Source organism: Mirounga angustirostris, unplaced genomic scaffold (genome assembly GCF_029215605.1).
Source record: "Mirounga angustirostris isolate CCGP_5_RB_7025 unplaced genomic scaffold, mMirAng1.0.hap1 SCAF_17, whole genome shotgun sequence".
In the NCBI taxonomy this organism is placed as follows: domain Eukaryota; kingdom Metazoa; phylum Chordata; class Mammalia; order Carnivora; family Phocidae; genus Mirounga; species Mirounga angustirostris.
Genome location: NW_026991725.1, coordinates 25,202,289 through 25,222,510, shown reverse-complemented (window position 1 = coordinate 25,222,510; position 20,222 = coordinate 25,202,289). Strand labels below are relative to the sequence as shown.

The 20,222-nt window shown below is 51.0% G+C and overlaps 1 protein-coding gene across 1 annotated transcript; it reads right to left on the bottom strand.

The window, feature by feature from the left end:
* Positions 1-1,617: 1,617 nt before the first annotated feature.
* On the bottom strand, positions 1,618-20,005 carry GSDMA (gasdermin A). Its single transcript, XM_045888974.3, has 11 exons — positions 19,883-20,005; positions 11,922-12,140; positions 11,560-11,740; positions 7,750-7,915; positions 6,799-6,895; positions 6,268-6,315; positions 5,852-5,875; positions 4,347-4,501; positions 3,544-3,658; positions 2,360-2,433; positions 1,618-1,860 (listed from the first exon to the last, which is right to left on the bottom strand). Exons 2-11 carry the CDS (start codon positions 12,133-12,135, stop codon positions 1,618-1,620), a joined length of 1,317 nt encoding a protein of 438 aa, XP_045744930.1. The 5' UTR covers positions 12,136-12,140; positions 19,883-20,005.
* Positions 20,006-20,222: the final 217 nt, after the last annotated feature.

Genomic DNA, 20,222 nt, shown 5'->3' with positions numbered 1-20,222 from the left:
TCCTCTCTTCCGTAGTTGGAAGTCCTAAATTTTAAACCAGGTCAGACCCTACAAGACAGTCTAGCTCTGCTGTAAGGTCATAGAGGGCAGAGGATATGTTTCGACCATATTCTTTATATTCATATATAGAGAGGATATTTTTTGTCTCCTCCTTGTCATACTACTGCAGCAAATAGCTCCTTGCACTGAACAACTGCTTGCTGAAGGAAAAACATTTTGTCCGGTTTTAGGGAACGTGCCTTGACCAATTCCTCCCTGTCTCTCTGCCCCCTTGGGCTACGGGACAGATAACAGGACTTTTGAATCATCGCTGGAATAAACTCATTGAAGCCTCTTCTGCATAACACCCTATCTAACTGAAAGTGGGCGAGAAGGGTAAAGGAAGAAAACAGAAAACAGATGAGCTTTGTTGTTCATCCTTACGAAGTTACCCTTCTGGATAGTTAGGGTGTTAGCTCACCTCTTTATTAAGTGTACATCACAAGAGAAAAACAACGAGGTCAGCAGATAATTACTCAGGATGTCTTTGAGCAATGTAGTGAGGCATTGGAAGATGCCCCAGAACGGGGGAGGATGGCTTAACAGAAAGCTTTTGGCAGTTGATCATGAATTCCTGTTTAGTGAGGGAACTAGCCAGGGGCGAGTCTGATTCCTGGGGCCAAAAACCTTGGAGAAATTATTCCACCCATAAAACTACTTTAAAAGAAATTGGCGAAAGATGTTAAAACCCAGCTTTAGGCAGAGGAGGATGGTATAAACCCACTAGTTTTATAAGATTGCAATATCCATATTTGCAGGTCCATATGGCAAGCCCACATTACTTCCTCCTACAACCACCCCGAATTGAGGTCAAAAGAGGGAAAGGTGAAATAAGATAATATCACAATTTCTTTTTAAAAGTTATGGGTCAGTCTTATTCTTGGATACTATTTTTTAAAAAGACTTACCTGCATTTTCTTTTTGATATACTTGAAAGTTGTCTTACTCTTGTTTTGGGTTTGTACCACAAATAAGCCTGTCCTAGTCCCTTAACCTGAGTCCAGAGGATCCTAAACCCTCCTCTTTGAAGACAAGCTTCTTTGATGATCTTCTCACTTTAGAATTTAGATTCTACATTCTACACCCTCATAGTTCTCTGGGCATTTTCCAGCTGACCCGTGGACAGTATAATAGAACTCATGTACACATGATCTGTATGTAGTATGATAATGTCTATTTTTTTTCCTGGCAGAAGTTAAGAAAAACACCAGAAGACATTTCATCCAAAGTGGAATCATATTTTCCATTAATTCCAGTAAAACTTGATTTGTGGAAGCATACGCATGAGGAATTGGGATAGGAAATTAATTATTTTTGGTTTTGCTGAAATAATTCATAGTTTTAAAAATTTGCACTTTTCCACTTTTAAAGGATTTAAGCATCAGCAGATGGGTTGCGGAGCTGAAGGGGTAGGGGAAGAGGTAGAGCTGGACAAGTGGAAATCGCTTATCTTGGGTGATCAGCTAGGGTCTCCATCATCTTCAGCCTGGGGGCTCTAAAATACCCTTGGGTGTTAAGAACACAGCACAGTGAGGTCGGGAAGGCATTAGGAGGCAGGAAGCAGGTGGAAAAGGCCAGTTAGGAGGCCTTGGTCAGCAGCTGCAGGAGGGAGAGGCCAGCATAAAGGGCACAGAGGCGGGGGAGGGTGTCTGGGTCCCACGTGTACTGGGGGCCCGATCTCTGCACTTCGAGGCCACTCAGCCCCACTAGGGTTTCTGTGAGGGTCAATTCCTCTTCCCCAAGGGAGGAGAGCAGGTCAGGCTGCAGGGGGAAAACACCGTCTTTATCCTGTAGGAAACTCTGTTCCATTGTGCTCTCCACCTGCAAGGAACCAAAATAACATGAAAAGAAAGAACTGGAAACCTGCCCTCCTTTCTCCTAACTCATAAAAACCACGAAGAGGGCTACCTGTCTCTTATAACTCCTTCCATTACAGCTCCATGTGGGCCTTTTAACCACCCTGTACTGTGGGCAGCCCCCTTTTTTTTTAAGCCCTATTTCACAGAGGAGTGAATTGAGACAGACTCAGAGACATGAAGAGATTTGCTCACATCACTTGGCTGTGAAGAAGCAAAGCCCGGGTTTTCTGTCTTTTCAAGCTGAAAAACCCAGATAACTGCCCAGAAATTCGCTCTTTTACTTCCAGTTGCGAAATAGCAAACAAGGGAGAACATGGAGACAAATGAGCCGAGGGCAAGAGCCCCTGCTCTACAACAGAGGCTCTCCAGGACAGTCTGTCGTTAGGCTAAGTCTGTATCTTTGCCCTGGTTCCAGCTGACTCCCTCCCGAGCTCTCCCCAGCACCTGCTGTTTTCTCTCACCAGCTTTAGCTGCATGGGTAGGATCTTTTTCTCCACTGATTTTATCAGCAGCTTCTGTTGGGCTTCACTTAGCTCTGGAGGGGGGGAAAAAAAAAAGCAGAGAAATGAACGTGTGGTGTTGGTGCAAAGGGGGACTCCAGACTCCAAAGAGGTACACTTCCAGAATTTCAGCATTAATTAATCCATACATTTACCCAAGGTTAAATGCTGCTCTATGCTGTGCACCTTTGCTGGGGGTGTTGGGTAAAAATCATACCCCTTCACTCAGGAAACTTGCAGGCCAGCAGAGAAGACTAAGCCATGTGCAGGGACAGTACAGGGTGTTAAGGGAGCGATAGCTGAGGGGTCTACTTTGGACTTGGCATTTGAGGGCAGGCTTTTTAAGGGGACAGACATCTCAGCTTACTCCTGAAGGACCAGAGAATTTTTCTAAGTGGAGCAATGTTTCATGGAGAGGGAAGAAGAGAGTTCAGGGCAAGATGAGAAGATGTTACTCTCTGAAATTAAAGCTAACAAATTTCTATATAAAAGTGATGCGCTTAGGGACGTCTGGGTGACTCAGTCAGTTAAGTGTCTGTCTTCAGCTCAGGTCATGATCCCAGGGTCCTGGGATCAAGCCCCACATCGGGCTCCCTGCTCAGCTGGGAGCCTGCTTCTCCCTCTCCCTCTGCCCTCCCCCTGCTCCTGTTCTCTCTCACTCTGCTCTCTTTCTCTCTCAAATAAATAAATAAGATAATCTTTTTTTAAGAAGTGATGAGTTTAGCCATATGTAGAAATTTTAAATATGTGGCTGGTAAAACTAGGGTTATTTCCCAACCTCTATTAGCAAGACTAGGCCACCTTCTCAGATTATCCCAGGTGCCCAGATGAATCCTTGGGAAGGTAAACAATTTTTTAAATTTTAATTATTTTATTTTATTAAGGCAATCTCTGTTCCCAGTGTGGGGCTCGAACTCACAACCCCAAGATAAAGAGTTGCATGCTCTACCAACAGCCAGCCAGGTGATCCTATAACCAATTTCTTTAAATGTAGATATAAACTACTTTAAGTGTGGTATAATTTGCCTGGCATGCATGCATGCATGCATTCATTCATTCATTCATTCATATATCTGGGAATTCATCCAGTGATTCATTCCTGTCACCAAAAAGGTATATAAATGAAGACTTTATTCTCTACTTACCTGTTAGGGCTCCGAGGAAATACAGGATGCCACCCATAGCCTCCTTTGATACCAAGACATCTTTTGGGAGTGCCTCCAGGGTCACTTCATGTCCTTTGTCTAGAGCCCCTTCAAGCTGCAGGGAAAGGTGGGCAACTATTTAAGATAACACGGGTAAGTGGCCCAGCACAATGCCTGGCACATTACAGTCTCTTTTTTTGTTTGTTTTTTTTTAGATTTTCTTTTTTTTTTTTTTTAATTTGACAGAGAGAGACACAGCGAGAGAGGGAACACAAGCAGGGGGAGTGGGAGAGGGAGAAGCAGGCTTCCCGCGGAGCAGGGAGCCCGATATGGGGCTCGATCCCAGGACCCTGGGATCATGACCTGAGCCGAAGGCAGACACCCAACGACTGAGCCACCCAGGCACCCCCACAGTCTCTTGAGATGTGCTAACTATCTCTCTTTTCCTTGTTTCTTTTCAAGGTGTCAAGTCCTGAAAAGTACCGGACTCCTGGATTTCTTGGTCCCTGAGCCTTGAACTCTGGGAAGGAAAGGTTCCAGTCCCCTTTCCAAGAAAGGGCCCTGCTGGCCCACTGCCTACCCTCTGTCTGTCCACGGGGAGCATGTGCTTTGAGGGAATCTGCCCTGTGTGCCCTTTTCCAGAGCAGTGGCAGCCAGGCAGGCTGGGGGGCACCTGGCCAGCCTCGAGGAAGACACCCACTATCGATTCTCCTGGCCGCTGACCACCTTCTATCCTGTCAGATCCCCTGCCAGTTGCAACACCCACCCACACATCCACCAGCCACCTTCCTCTGGGGCCTCACCATGAGCTCCAGGTCCTGTAGCTCCTTTTTCTTCCCGAGAAGTTTGCTGAGGGAGGTGAGCAGGGAGCTTTGCCCTACCCGGCTTAGCTTCTTCACTTCTTGGATCTCTCTTTGAACTTCTTCTTTTAGTGTCTTGAAGTCTTCATGTTCCTCCTCTATTGAGACGGTGAACATGGTAAGCCAAGCGCCCTCCATCTGGCAGCCTTCCTATTCAGCCCCCTCCCGTCCCTGTGCTCTGCTCCCAGCCTGAGCCTGGCCCCCCTTTCTTCTTGATCAGGGAACATGATTATGAAGTTTCCACAAGCCCTGACTTGTGGGGGATGGTCTGGGGCAAGGAGGTGGAGCAGGACCCACATTATCATCTAAGCAGGCAGTTGATTCTCCCCAGGCTCCCAAGCCCCATCCCGTGACAGTAGACAATTAACTTCCCTTTCTCTAAGACTCCAGCTTAAAGTTGAGAAGGAAAGTCTATTTCCCCTTCTTAGGAGTTATTCGACAAAGAAGAATGACTTTGGTGACTGAGTGAAGGCTAGGATGGGTGGGTCTTTATCCAAGGACGTGGGTGGATCAGCGTTACCTTGAATCTTGGCCTGACCCTCTGAGGGCCTGGCATCCTAAGAATATGACCAGGGGAGTAGCTTCTGGAAGCTCCTGGAAGTGGCTCCAGTTGCCCAGACCTGGGACTCAGCACTTGTCTTTCCCTCCCTCCACCCCATTGCCTCCATGCCAAAGTCTTGGGAGAAACTCAGAAAATTCCTTACCAGCATCAGATGCCAGGATAAGGGGGGAAAGAAAAGACAAGAATCTATTCTTCCAAAATGGTAGCCATGCCCAGGGGATGAAACATTAATGGGGGTTAGGAAATATATCCTGTCTCCTGGGATATCTCAGCTATCTTAAGGCTACACTTGCTGCATTCATGGGAGGCAGGAATGGGGCAGGAGAGAAGCTAATGCAATGTGAAAAGGAGCTCCTGGATTGATTGAGTTGGCATCACTGTGACTTAGTGACTCATCCGTCCCGGATGTTGGGTAGCTGAGCAGCAGATATGTGTGGGACAGGTTACAGCTAAGGACGCCCTCGAGGACAGAGGTCTGACGCATCAGACTACCTGGGTATCCTGTCCAAAGACTTGCCCCCCGCCACCACTTTTTCCTAAGCTATTGGGATCTCTGCCATGTTTTGGGGACAGTTGTTTGCTGAGACCTGCTCTGCCATGTTCCCCGTCAGTCTTTCAGGGGAGAGAAGAAAAAGATTGGAGTTTTAAAATTCTGTGTCAAGGGGCCCCTGGGTGGCTCAGTCGGTTAAGCGTCCAACTCTTGGTTTCAGCTCAGGTCATGATCTCGGGGTCATGGGATGGAGCCCCACATAGGGCTCTGTGCTCAGCTCGGAGTCTGTTTGAGAATCTCTCTCCCTCTCCCTGCCCCTCCCGCTTGCGCTCTCTCTCTCTAAAATAAATAAATAAATCTTAAAAAAAAAAAAAAGAAATGAGAGGAAACACTTACTGGTGAACTTCTCCTCTGGCTTTTCTGAAAACAGAAGCAATGTACATATGTCAGCATAAAACCTATTTGTGCCTTTTTATCTAGAGCGGATGTTAAGGCAGCTTTATCAGTGATCATTATAAAAACATGGAGATTGTGTTAGCCCCCGCCCCCCCAATTTGGGAACACACAATATCTCTCAGTCTTATTTCTGCTTCTGACTTCTGGTCTTTTTCTGTTTCTCTGTCTCTCTAGGGCAGTATTTATGTGCTTCTGTCTGCCTTTCCAGAAGTTTAGGACAGATATTTTTATAAAGGCACTTGGGAAACAAAACGAGGGGCTCCTTGAGGGATTATGGTATATGTTATTAGAGGGTGCAGGATTTTAGCAGATGATGTCAGGGTTGGGCGAAAGATAGGGGAAGCAATTTCACTTACCTCCGGGAGTGAAGGTTTGCATGTTATCATTGTAGATATGTGGAATATCTGTAAGGTGCAAGAGAGGTGAGAGCAGGAGGACCCTTAAATAGCTGCCCACCTTCCCTTCTCTATTCTCAAGTCCATGGGCTCCGCTAAGGGCTAGGTCCCTGTCCCCAAAGGCCCCACCGAATCCCCTGCTCCACCTCTGTTGCTAATAGGATAACACTGTTTTCTGCCTTGCATCCTAGTGCTGATATCTGGGTCTGTTTCCTCCATTGGCCACAGACTTCTCTAGAGCAGAGCTGTGCTTGTTCATCTCCGTGCCCCTTTCCTCCAGCTAACGCAGTGCCCAGCACGCAGGAGGTGCTCAGAACCCAGGGGGTTCCTTCACTCCCTCTCCAGGGCAGTCCCCGCTGTTCTGTCCCCGGGCCACAATACAATACACTCCAGCACTCCTTCCCTGGCTTGCCACCAGAGGGGACCAGGATGCCTTAGTGCTAATGAGGGTAATTCTTGTCTTGAGGGGAGAACATGCCAGTGTCTGCTCACCCCATTCATCTTTGCCTTTGACCATCAGTTGTCTCACTCGAAAGGCCAGGATGCAGCCCTTGGGGATGGTTATGGCCTCCTTGTGGTTTATGGATCCCTAGGGTCAGACAATGAAGATTTATGAACCGGCCAAGATTCTGAGACAAGGGGTGAGGGAGGGGCATGTGGAGGGGCAGGCCGAGCACCTCTGGGGAGATAAGAAATTGAAAACCCTTCATTTGTGTCCCTGATTGCCTTTCCACCCAGTCTGGACTCCATGGAATGCACTTCAAAGCCCTTCTGCATCATCCCTCTAATGATGTGTATCTCTCTTCCTGGTTCAGACACATGAAGGAACTGGGCAGACCCACTCCATCACCTACCTGCCTGGGCATCTCCAACCCACCTGAGAGTTTCCACAGGGCCCAGTCCTTCTTCCTCTTCACCATCTGCGCATGCTCATCTCCTCCAGGAAGCCTTCCATGACTAACCCTACTCTCAGTTCCAACTCACCCCTTGAATATTTATACAAACTAGGTTTAGGTATGTAGAGCATTACTTATTTACATCGAATCTTCAGAGCCTGTGTTCTCGGGGCTTTAACCTGTGTGTCTCCTCCATGAGACTGCGAACTTTTTCTGAGAGCAGGGATGTCTCTCTCCTGTGCACTGGGAGCACCATGAGGGATGACCCACGACTAAGAGTTTCCCCTTCCCTGATAGCTCCCTGTGGCATCTGGCACAGGCATGTGCCCACACAGGGCACCCTTGACCAGAGAGGGGCCTGAATCTCGAAAAGCAGGAAGAAGGAGTGGGTCATTTTCAGTATTCTGGGTAGGCAACTGATCGGGCAAAGTTAATGTGTTAATGCGGCCTCTAAGGAGAGGCTAAATGTTAAGTGCGTGCGTGTGTGTGTGTGTGTGTGTGTGTGTGAGAGAGAGAGAGAGAGAGAGAGAGAGAGAGAGAACCAAACCTGTAGTCCCAAAGGGGCGAAGAACGGGAGGGAGAAGCAGCCCTCCGCCTTGCCGGCTCTCTCCAGAGTGACCTCCTGCACGGTCTCCACCACCTCCATGACCACATACAGGTTCTCCCCTCGGTCTCGCATCTCCTTCAGGAACGGGTGCTCGGCGGACAGCTTCCTGGGGCAGGAGACACGTGAAGGGATGGGTCAGAACCTCTCCCCGCCTGGGCCATCTGCTCTTCTCTTCTCCTCAGTCATTCGCAGGAGCTAGGCACAGTGGTATTAGGGAAAGGGGTGAGGACTCTGGAGTAGGAGACTGAGGCTGAAGCCCAGATGTCCCGCTAACTGGCAGGGCAGCCACTCGGAGTCCGGGGAGCCTCATCTATAAAATGAGGATAATGACACCTCCCTCCAGGGGTGCTGAGAGGAAAACTAGGAAATCATCTGGCATGGCTCCTGGCCCAGAACAGGCCCCCCTGCTTGCTCCTTCCCCCTTTTCCCTCTGCCTCGGGGTGCCTTCCCTTTTCTTTCCTCTTCCCTGTTCTTAGTCCTGTTCCTCTCTCCTGGGGCCCTTTGTTCCCATCCCTTACCCTCTCTCGCTATTAACACCAGTCCCTCTTCCCCACTTGCTGCCATCCAGAAACCCATCCTTTGATCTTGCCACTCCCTCAAATTACCATCCTGTTTCTTTCCTTTGCTTCACTGGCAAGTCTCTCAAAAGATGCGCCCATATACACCGTCTTTACTTCCTCACTGTCCACTCCTAAATTCTTCATCATTTGACTTCCATTTCCACTCCTCAACTGAAATCCCAGTGACCTCGCACCCACCACATTCACAGACCTTCCCTCACTCTGCACAACACTGAGCCTGCCTCCCAAAGCCTCCCTGCGACGTGGTCCTCTCCTGGCTTCTGGTCCCACCACGCCACCCCGCTTTGGCCTTCTGATTCCTGTCCGTTCCGTCTGCGTCTCCTGCGCTAGTTTCTTCGGTCCCTTCAAATTTCATGTTCTCTGAGATTCTGTTCGCAGTTCTCTGCTGTCTGGATTTCTAGAACATCCCTTCCCTGCAACTCCATTCCTATAGTTTTCCATCTTTATATGGCCGACCACCCCACAGGTATATTCACCTTGACTTCTCTCCTGAGCGCTGGGCCCTCGTTTCCAACTGCCTTAAAATTTTTCTTTTAAAATGAGATATAGGGGCACCTGGGTGGCTCAGTCAGTTAAGCGGCTGCCTTCGGCTCAGGTCATGATCCCAGGGTCCTGGGATCGAGCCCCGCATCGGGCTCCCTGCTCAGCGGAGAGCCTGCTTCTCCCTTTCCCTCTGCCTGCCACTCTGCCTACTTGTGCTATCTCTGCCAAATAAATAAATTAAAAAAAAATAAATAAAATGAGATATAATTGGGGCACTTGGGTGGCTCAGTCGGTTGAGCATCTGGCTCTTGGTTTCCGCTCACGTCGTGATCTCGAGGTTGTGGGATTGGGCCCCACGTGGGGCTCCAGGCTCAGTGTTGGGGGTGGGGTGTCTGCTTGGGATTCTCTTTCTCTTCCTCTCCCTTTGCCCCTCCCTTCAATAACTAACTAACTAAATAAATAAATAAAATCTTAAAAAAATAAAATGAGATAAAATTGACATATAACATCATGTTACTTTTAGGTGTACAACATATGCAAGGCAGTGTTGTTAACTGTGGTCACTCAGCTAATGTCTCACTGGACCTGCAAACTCAAAATGTCCCAAAGGAGCTCACAGTCTTTCTCTCCAAATACTTCTTCTAAAGTCTGTCTTCTTGTTTCTGTTAATGTCATCACTTGGGTCAAATCTCAGAGTGAATTTTTTAACATTCTCATATATTTAATTATTTATTTTTTAAAAAGTTGTATTTATTTAAGGTATACAACTTTTTTTAAGAGTTTTGTTTTTTTGTTTGTTTGCTTTTTAAGTAATCTCTATACCCAACGTGGGACTTGAACTCACAACCCCAAGATCAAGAGTGGCATGCTCTTCCAACTGAGCCAGCCAGGCGCCCACAACATGTTTCGATATACCTCCACATAGAGAAACGATTACTACAGTGAAGCTAATGAACCTATCTAGCTCCTCACATAGGTACCATTTTGTGTATGTGTGGTGATCTACTCTCCTAACAAATTTCCAGTGGACAGTATAGAATTATTAACTGTAGTCATCATGCTGTACATTGGATCTCCATCAGCATCATCTCTGACAAAACCTTCTCCCTCAACCTGCAATCAGCTGCCAAGTCCAGGCCATTCTGGTGCCCCAGAGTGCCCCAGCTCCTCCCTCGTTATTCTGACTGCTCTTCCCAGCTCCAGTCCTCATTTTGCATCTCTGACGGACAGTGGAACGGTGTCTTGCCTGCCTGCCTGCTTCCAACCCCTGCCTCTCATCCTCTGGCTGCCATACTTCCTCCATCTGGCCGGATGAATCACGACACACATCAAGGCATTCTTGGGGGCCCCCTGAAGCCTACGGTACAGTTCACATCCTTGACCAGGCATCTGGATCCTCCATGATATGGGCCTTAGCCTCTGCTTCTGACTTGCTCCACTCCTACCTTTTCTGCTCCTGCCAAATCAGCTCTTCGTGCTCCCTAGAGGTTTTGAGGTTTCTCACCCACGTGCCTTTGTAATGTCCATCTCCCAGACCTTCATGTTCTATTTCTACTCATCTTTCAAAGCCTGGATCATGGGCTGCCTCCTCCATGAAGTTCCACTTCATTTCCCCAGCCAGAAGTCTGTCTGGCCTGCCACAAAACTCAGGCAAAGTCCTCCTAGGCACTACCTCTCGCCTTGGATTATAGTTACTGTTGCACAGATTTTTTTTTTACAACTCCTGATTGCGAGGTTCTTGGACAAAGATGTTCCAATGCACCCCGGCTCCTAGTGGGGTGTTTTGCACTCCTTTGAGGCTGTATGAATGTTTACAGGGTGACTTTCGAAGCACCCTAGCTCTTCCTTCCTGCCTCACTTCTTTCAACCACTACTTAACTACTTAAAAGTCAGTTCCCCTGGCAAGCCCAACATCTGAGCTGCCCAGCATCGACATGGCATCTGCCACACTCCTTGTGCTGCGGGGGCAGCATTCCCGAGGGCTGCCTGGTGTATGTATGGGACCGGGCAGATGGCTTGATTTATGGGAGCAGAACACTGTGGCTAAGCTTCAGTAGGGAATAGATAAGACCCTTTCCCTTTTATAGATTCATAGTTTAGGAAGGAACCCTAGAGATTTTCATGGAACCCCATCATTGTTCAGGAAAGAAAACTGAGGTCCTAAGAGGAGAAGTGACTTTTCCAAGGTCACATGGCAAGTTAATGTGAACATACTCATTCTCGTGTGTGTGTGTGTGAGAGAGAGAGAGAGCAGGGGAGTGGCACTGGAAGTAGTGGAAGGATGGGGGGAGGGAGTAGTTAGGGGATGTCCCAGATGCACCCATGGGCCAGAATGGTCATTTTTTTTTTTTAAAGATTTTATTTATTTATTTGACAGAGAGAAAGAGCAAGCAAGCACAAGCAGGGGGAGCAGCAGAGAGAGAGGAAGAAACAGACTCTGAGCTAAGGGAGCCTCATGCAGAGCTCGATCCCAGGACCCTGGGATCATGACCTGAGCCGAAGGCAGATGCTTAACCGGCTAAGCCACCCAGGCGCCCCCAGAATGGTCAGCTTTAAGAGCTCTCCTGTGATGACCCCATAGGTAAAGGGCAGTGTGAGGGCCCTGCCTTTTAACTCAGGGCCCAAAGCACCCTTTCCAAGCACCAGCCACCCCATCCTGGCAGCCCCCCAGCCCTACCACTCTCACCTGTCCTGGTGCAAGGTCTCCAGAGCCTTAGGGACCACGCTGAGTGTCTGGACCTCCAGGGTACTGCTCCTGGACAGCCCGGCAGTCCCCGTGACCTTGACGGTCTTTGGCACATCCACCTCTCCCTCCACTCGGGCATCCAGCATATTCTTAAAGCTAAAGTTCCCAGAGTCTGTTGGATCTGCAGGACAGAGAAGACGAAAGGGGCCAGGCTGAGAGGCCTGCCTCTTCCCCTCCCTTCTGGGAGGACTTTGGGCTACGTGACACCAAGCCACATCCGAACAGAGGGAGCTTTGGGTTCCTCCTCATAAGCCAGGGCCTGGCCCTCAGCCTTCGAGAGCCAACCCCGCGCCGGACCTGACCTGAAGGCGAGCTGCCGGCATCAAGCACGTCCAGGAGGGTGTAGTCAGTGCGGACATAGCGGGCACCCCAGAAGAGTGTGCTCTTCCTCTTCCTCAGCACCAGGCAGAAAGGATGGAAGCGCTTGAAGTCTATGAGGCTGTCAAGGGGTGTCAGGTCCCCTCTAGGGTTTAGCTGTCTGGCCAGGGCCCGGGTGACGTTTTCAAAGGCGGTCATTTTCTCTGTGGGGGTGGAGGGAGACAGGAGAGTGACAAGTTGGGCGACCAGGACATGGTAAGGGCCCTGGCAGAGAGAGATCACCTGGCTCTGGGGGAGGGGGTCCCTTTAGAAATGCCTGGACTCTCGGAGTATCGGGGCTGAAAACAGCCAAAGGAGCCTCCACTTTATGATGAGGACACACAGCCCCGAGGGCTGAAGTGACTTGCCTGAAGTCACACAGCTGGTTGGAGAAGCCAGACCTTCCCTGTCAAGGGCTCTGGGCTCACCCCTCCTTCAGGTTCCTCATGGACTTGGGGCCTGGCTGGAGCATTTCGTGAGTGAGGGAAGTAAATCTCCTCTCATACAGCTCTGCCCACCTTGTCTCCCCCAGAGAACTCTGATAGCCGGGACCAGGGAGGCCGGGGAGGCAGGCAGCCCCCACTGGTGCCGAGGGCCTGAGGAGGCCGACGTGGTTCACCTGCCCCAGTGGCCCCTTCTTTGGGTGGGGGTCACTTCCCTGTACCCTGTACTTCCTTTGTGCCTGCCTCCTGGCTCCTGGCTCTGAACAGACCCACTTCCCCCCAGGTGCCACCCAATACATCCAGGCCTTTCAATCTTTGCCTTGGCTTGTAGTACGCTCCCTCCCAATCTAAAGAATCCCTATTCACCCTTTAAGACTCAATTTGGGTCACCTCTTTTGTGACTCCTTTCTCACTCCCCGTCAGGCAGTGAGTGACTCTATCCTGTGTCCCCAGAGCACTTTGTACGTGCCCTCCCGAAACACCTGTAGCCTCATGTTGTTCATGTTGTTATGATCTGTTCACCTGACGCTCGCCTCCTCGACTGTGGCCTCCCAGGGGACAGGAAATGAGTCTGAGCCACCTCTGCAGCGTTGGCACTGAGCACAGTGCCTGGTGCAGGCCCGGAGCCTGCCAAGTGTGTGTGCACAGAATGAATGAAGAGATGAATGAATGAACGTGGCCCTGCGAGACATACCCTGGAGAATGTGGGGTCTGCAAGAGCCTGAACTTCATAGCCTCAGGTCCCTGCCTTTGAGGTTCAAGTCCAGGTGCTGTGGCTGGGCGGCCAGCAGGCACAGCCATGGGTGGGGGAGGATGCACCAGCTAGCCTGGAACTGGCTCGCCGCCCCCGTGGGCACCTCGCAGAGTCAGGGAAGTGGGAGGCACGCACACAGGTGCGTGGGCCACCTCCAAGGTGCCTTTTTCACCTCTAATTCCCGAGTGGGCCAGGGTGGGACAGGACAACCTCCAGGGGCCAGTCCGATGCCTGCAGGAAGGGATCAGGTGACTTCTGTCTCTTCCTTACCAGAGACGTGCTCACAGGACATCTCGTTTCTCCCCGCAAGGCTTATGAAGATACCTACTCCCCTGGGCTCGAGGGGACTCACTCCTAGGCCCGTCTCTTCCCACCCATGTTCTTGTTCATCCCTAGAACACCCCCACCTCCCCTGCTGTCATCAAGCTCTTACCAGAGAGCAGTTCTGGGTCCTGTCTAGCAGCCGGATCTGGGATAAGGGCCCAGGACTCAGTCTGTAGGTTGAGAGAGCTACTGTCCCTCACCAGGACGGGCTACAGCTTTATGCCTCTCTGGAGGCAAGGATGTAGGCTTCCAGGGACCCCGCCTGCCCCGGTGACGCCACCCTTCTCCTGCTCTACTACCAGGAGAACAGCATCAACCTGTTCCACGCGTGCCCTGCCCCAGGCCCTGGGCCCTGGCCTCCTGAGGGCTGAGGGGGCGGGGAGCTGCCAGGCAGGTGCCAGCGTGGGTGGAGGGAGCCAGACCAGAGACAGGTGGCCACTGAAGGTTGGCTTGATGGGCAGAGAGGAGAGGAGGGAAGGCACCTTTGGGAGAGGGGCAGCTGAGAGGCAGTGGGAGGGGTGTGATTGTGTATGTGTGTGTGTGCACGTGGATGGGTGATGAGGGAAGGCATTTCTGTTCTGTCATCATCATGGTCATCAGGAAGCATCTAGGATTCATGACGAGGCCTTGTGGATGTGATAAGGGAGTAAGAAATCCTGTGTGTCCACAGATTCCAGCAGAAAGCAGAGCGGCTGAAAAGTTGTCCTCCATCTTTCTGCTGGTCTGTCTGCACATCATTCGCTCCCTCCCTTTGTTTTAGCTACAAAGACATATCAATGGCACCGCTAGCTGCCTATGTCTATGTAGGCAGAGACGGAGATAGACCAAGTGGTTTCCTGGTGTGTCGTGTTCAGCGCGTCGGCTCCTCTTGGAGTATTGTACCCACACAGACGCGCACATACAGAGGCAGAGTGAGTTAGTGGCAAGGCTAAAAGGCATGTCTGCTTTGGGAGTTGTTCTGAAGTCCGTGCCTGATAGGAATTTTCAAGGGGACTTTATGCACCTGGTCAGGTTTCTAGATGACAAATCAAGACATTTCCAAACAAGACTCCTATAGTGTTGGGATATGTGTCTATGTCTATCCTGAATACAACTGAGTCTGTCTTCATGCTCTAACTTTGAGGCTCTCCTCAGCACTCATCGAAAAGGAAATGGAGCCTTGAAAACCATGAAGAGGGGCGCCTGGAGGCTCAGTTGGTTAAGCGTCCGACTCTTGATTTCGGCTCAGGTCATGATCTCAGGGTGATGAGACTGAGCCCAGCACTGGGCTCCGAGCTGGGCATGGAGCCTGCTTAGGATTCTCCTCCCTCCCTCTCTCTCTATCCTCTCCCCACTCTGTTCTCTCTCTGTTTCTATTTTTTTTAAAGATTTTATTTATTTATTTGAGACAGAGTGAGCAAGAGAGAGCACAAGGTGGGGGAGAGGCAGAGGGAGAGGGAGAAGCAGACTCCCCGCTGAGCAGGGATCCCAATTTGGGACTTGATCCCAGAACCCTGGGATCATGGCCTGAGCTGAAGGCAGATGCTCAACTGACTGAGCCACCCAGGCACCACCCCCCTCAATTCTGGAAACGAAAACCATGAGATGAAGAGAAGCTAGGTCTTTACTGGAGGTATTCTTGAGGGGCTAGTGGTGAATGCCAAGATCAGACCATCCCACGCTCAGTAAAACTCCCTAAAAAACGAATTATACCTCTTTCTCCAAAGTGTCATTCAGTATGACAGATGCTCCCAAATCTCTCTTCTCTGTGTCATAAAACAAAATCTCTGGGGTCTCTGGTCCCTGCCCCCTATCTTTTGGCTCAGCTTCCTTCCCATCCCCTAGGCCCTTCTTGTGTGACTATCTAGTACTTCCTCCTTCAACAGCTCTAACCAAGGGCTTGGATGTGTGGGAAGGCGGTCATTAGTCATTTGGTCCCTGTCACATGGGCACATGTGTGCAGAAATAGGTGTATGTGCTATATTCATTCCATCTCTACCTATCTCTCCCTTTCTGTATCTCTTAATCCATGCTTTGATGTGATGCCCTTGTCATCCAGCACATCATCCTGGGCTGTGCAGTCTCTCATCCTTTAATCAGCTCCAGAGAAGGTGGCCCCACTCCCCACCCTCCCACTGGTCCACCATTGCCTCAGTGGGACTTTTGGGAGTTTCCTTCTGGTGTCTACCCTCTTTCCACTGGCTGCAGGCCAAAGTTTCCAGTCCAGGTCATCCTCCAAAGACCTGGAGACCGGTGATTTCTAGAAGCCACATGTGTATCTGCTCTCTTTGAGGGCCTCTAAAGTCCATGTAGCCGGCTTTCTCTCCTCTGACCCGGAAGTCTTGCTCCTTTCATTTCTCTTGCCCTCCTTCATTCACGCTGGACTCTACCAGGCCTGTCCTCATTCTCTTTATGCCACCCCACCCCACCTCTGTCCCAATACACCATCCCCCAAACTGCCTAATGGCGTTCCAAGAAGGCAGCTTTGAGGGTTTGAGGCAAAGAAGAAATAAGGGCTTGCGGGGTCAGCCATATTGAAAATTTTATGCTTTTGGAATAAAAATATCCATGTCAGCTTTGTCCCTGCACTGTTCTTCCCACCCATCCAGAATACCCCATCTCTTTGTTACTTCTCCAGTCCCCCTTCCTTGGAGTCTTAGGGAGAGGCCAGAGAATCCCTTAAGAGTCCAGAGGCTCCTCCTCAGAGTCTTGGTTTACAATCAGGGGAATCTGGGATATAATTTTTTTTAAGGTTTTATTTATTTATTTGACAGAGAAAGAGCGAGAGAGGGAACACAAGCAGGGGGAGTGGGAGAGGGAGAAGCAGGTGTCCCGCGGAGCAGGGAGCCCGATGCGGGGCTCGATCCCAGGATCCTGGGATCATGACCTGAGCCAAAGGCAGACGCTTAACGACTGAGCCACCCAGGCGCCCCTCTGGGATATAATTTAAATTGTTCTGGAAGAGGTTTAATTTAGACTAATTCGTAAGAACTCTTTAGGTCAATTAAGAGTGACTTAACTAAGAATATGAGGCTGGGTGCTGTTGTAGGCGGCAGGCTCTGCTCTCTATCTCCCTCTGGTGGTCACTGCGATAATCACCTCTAACGTGGGCACCAAGCTTGTAATTTGTGTGTAGTTGCTAGAAAATGGGCATCAGGGAAGGGAGCTAACCTAGGGAAGGAAGCCACATGTTCTCTGGGAACCTGAATGTCTCTCTGACCCATAGAGTGCACTGCAGATGCAGACGTTGGGACAGGCTGTTATTTCCTTACCCATTTTCCTTTTATGATTGTTGACTTTCTCCTTAGGAAGGGGCCAAAGAGGACAGAGAGGGAACAGGCTAGTGGAGTTCACAAGGGTGAAAGGTACTGATCCTGGCAAGAATGGCTGGCAAGAAGAAGCTGTCACAGACATACTGCCAGATCTTCTCTGAGTAAAAACCAACTAGGGAGGAAGATGGGCTGGAATGGAGGCATGACTATCTGGTGGAGAGTCAGGAAGAACAGGCCCCAGGGGGGTTGCATTTTATATTTCCTATGGGAGGTTGGAAGTCTTGGGGTGCAGATTGCAGATTGTGAGCTATACTTCTATAAATTCTCCTTTCTGAACAAAATAAAACCCCCAGAATCCTTTCTTTTCTTTTCTTTTTTTTAAGATTTATTTATTTGAGAGAGAGAGAACAAGAGAGCACGAGCAGAGGGAAGAGGCAGAGGGAAGAGGCAGAGGGAGGGGCAGAGGGAGGGGGAGAAGCAGGCTCCCCGCTGAGCAGGGAGCCCTATGAGGGACTCGATCCCAGGATCCCAAGATCGTGACCTGAGCCGAAGGCAGATGCTTAACCAACTGAGCCACCCAGGCGCCCCGCCAGAATCCTTTCTTATCCTCTAAAATACTTTGAGGTTTCTTCCCAAACTCCCAAATCAGCTTTGGGGCCCAAGACACCTCCGAACTCCTGGTTGAGTAGACAAGTCTTGTGATACTGTTCAGGGCCTTGTGACACTTGTCACAAGTTCAGGGTCTTGTGACACTTGTTCAACTTGAAGTTGTGCTGAAGAATTAGAGAAGTGTGTCATACTTCAAGGTATCAGCCCTCGCTGCCCCCAGCCCTCCACTGCCAATCCCTCTACCCACGAGGCTGGTATGGAGTCCACTGCCAGTTCCAGCCCAAATCCAGAGATGCCTCCTCTGTCAGCTGATCCTCCCCAGAATCCCAGCTCTTCCTGAGCCCCTGGAGATGCAGCTGGAAGAGGTGTTGGAGCTCCGGTCCACTTCATGGTTGATGAGACAGAAACTTTCTTCCTCAGCTATGATTGCTAGGCCCCTCCTGTTGGGACAGAGCCCCTAGATCCTTGTAAAAGGTACTGGGTCCCAGATGGAACCTTTGAAGTTTTCCCCCCAAGAGAACTTGGAGCCAAAGTGCCTCTCCATTTCACCAGCAACCCTGGGTCTATGCAAAGGCCCACTCTGCTTTCCCTAGTCCTGGTCAAGGAGAGCCAGGTGTTCTTGGCCAGCACCTGAAGGATGGAGGGGGTGGCATAGAGGGCACAGAGTGGTGACAAGGCATTGTGCTTCCTGGTATAGAGGGGTCCTACCAGGGCCTGGGTCACCTGCAGCTCTGACCTGAAAGTCCCTGTGCAGCTTAAAGTGAAGACAGAAAACCCCTACCTCACCCTAGATGAAATTCTAGTCCAGGGAGGTCTCCATCTGCACAATAGGGGATAAATATCATGGGATGATTTGCTTTGGGGAACCACCAGCTTCAGAAGTGGTCTGCAGTAAAATTTTAAATTATAGCCCCTGCTCCCACCCTTGACCCCTCTGTCCATTAGTGCCAGAGTTGAGCAGAAATGGGCACAGATTAAGAGTCTGGAGACCTGAATTCCATTGAAAGCTCTGCTAGGAGCCTGCTGTATGGCCCTGGAGAAGTACCTTCCTCTCGGGGCCAGAGACATCATCTGTGACCGAGGGGGTGGAGCTGCATGAGCTCTTGCATCCTTTCTTGTGCTCAAACTCGATTTTACCCTAGTTGTCACCCCTCACACCTGTCCTGCAACCCCCAGGCCCCTCACCAGCTCTATCTGTCAGGAAAGAACTCTTTCTGCACAGACACAGCCAGCAGAATACTAACTCTTAAATTTTTAAAAGAGATTTTATTTATTTATTTGACAGAGAGAGAGATAGCGAGCAGGAACACAAGCAGGGGGAGTGGGAGAGGGAGAAGCAGGCTTCCCGCCGAGCAGGGAGCCCGATGCGGGGCTCGATCCCAGGACCCTGGGATCATGACCTGAGCTGAAGGCAGACACGTAACGACTGAGCTACCCAGGCGCCCCTAATTCTTAATAATTTTAAGCAAGAACTCCTGTAGTTTTCATTTTGCACTGAGACCCGTAAATTATGTTGTAGGTCTGGCTTGGTACCATTGGGTCTAAGTCAGGAGACCTGCCAGTCACGTCAGGGAGGGACTCCAACCCCACTTCCCACCCTTACCACGCAGATCCCCTACAGGTAGATCATGTAACCAGCCAGTATGGGGTTGGGTTTACTAGAAGTCTCCTGCAGTCATTCAGAGGACTGAGTCCGCAGCCCTGCCTCTTGGATCCCCAGAACCTCTGGCTCACTAAGATCAGGGCCCCATCCACCTGGCAGATATGGGAAGTGATCAGCTAGGTACTCCTACAGTTGGAGAGACAGGGAAGTCCCTGAGGAGGAGGAGGGTTCTCCCCGTTAAGAGAGAAGACTCCGTCAGGGCAAGGCCTCAGTCTCTCGCTTAGCTTAAAGAAACCTCCCTGCAGTGCGCTGAGATCTCCCTGGGGAAGCAGGTCCGTCACCCCCATCCAGCCCACACGCGCCCCAGCCACCCTTAGCCCCGCCCAGGCTACCAAGCCCCGCCCCTGTCCTCTTAATCCCCGCCCCTCTCCCCCGATCATCTCCACCCGGGTCCCGCCCCTGGCGCTCACAGCCCGGCCCCACCACTCTGGCCCGCTCCGGATCTCCCTTATCACCCCGCCCCCGGCCTGAGAAAGCCCGCTCGCCCCGCCCCGGACCCGCCCCCGGAGCCTCCGCCCCGCCCCCGCCGTGTCCCCTACTCCCGCCGCACCACGCCTTAGCTGGGCGGCCGCTGTCCCCGGGTCCGGTCTTCCAGCTCCAGCCGCTTCTCCACCGCAGCCCGTAGCGCCTGAAACTCCGTGTGCTCCCGGCTCAGGCCCAGACTGAGCTCTGGGTGCAGGACAGTGGTGACCAGGACCCTACCCGGCTCCACCCGCCTCGACGTGACTTCACTGAGCGGGCCCCCCACCCCCAGGCACAGAGGCTCCCTTCTGGGCCTTGGCGTCCTGTGCCCTCCCTGAGGTACCCTTCCCCAGGGGAAGATAATCAGGGCAGGTCTGGTGTGGGGTGCCTGGGAGCTCACCTCCTTACAGTAGTTTCCAGGGGGCACTGAGGATCCTGCAGAGGGCAAAGGACACACCCCGTCACCATGAGTGGCTGCTATAGAGGCGCAGGAGAGCAGGAGAGCCCCACGAGGGGTTGGGGGAGGGCTGAAGACAAGGGAACTGGGCAGAGGGTGGAGCTGGGAAGGAAAGCCCACTGAGACCCGGAAACCTGGGTAAGCCGCTAGGCTTTTCCAAGGTAGTTTCCCAAACGCTCCGAGGTGGGGACTCCAAATGTAACCTAGCCTGCCTCACAGGATTCAAGTGAGACATTAGATGGAGACGTCCTTAGAAAGAGAAGAGGGGAATTGTAAAAGATGA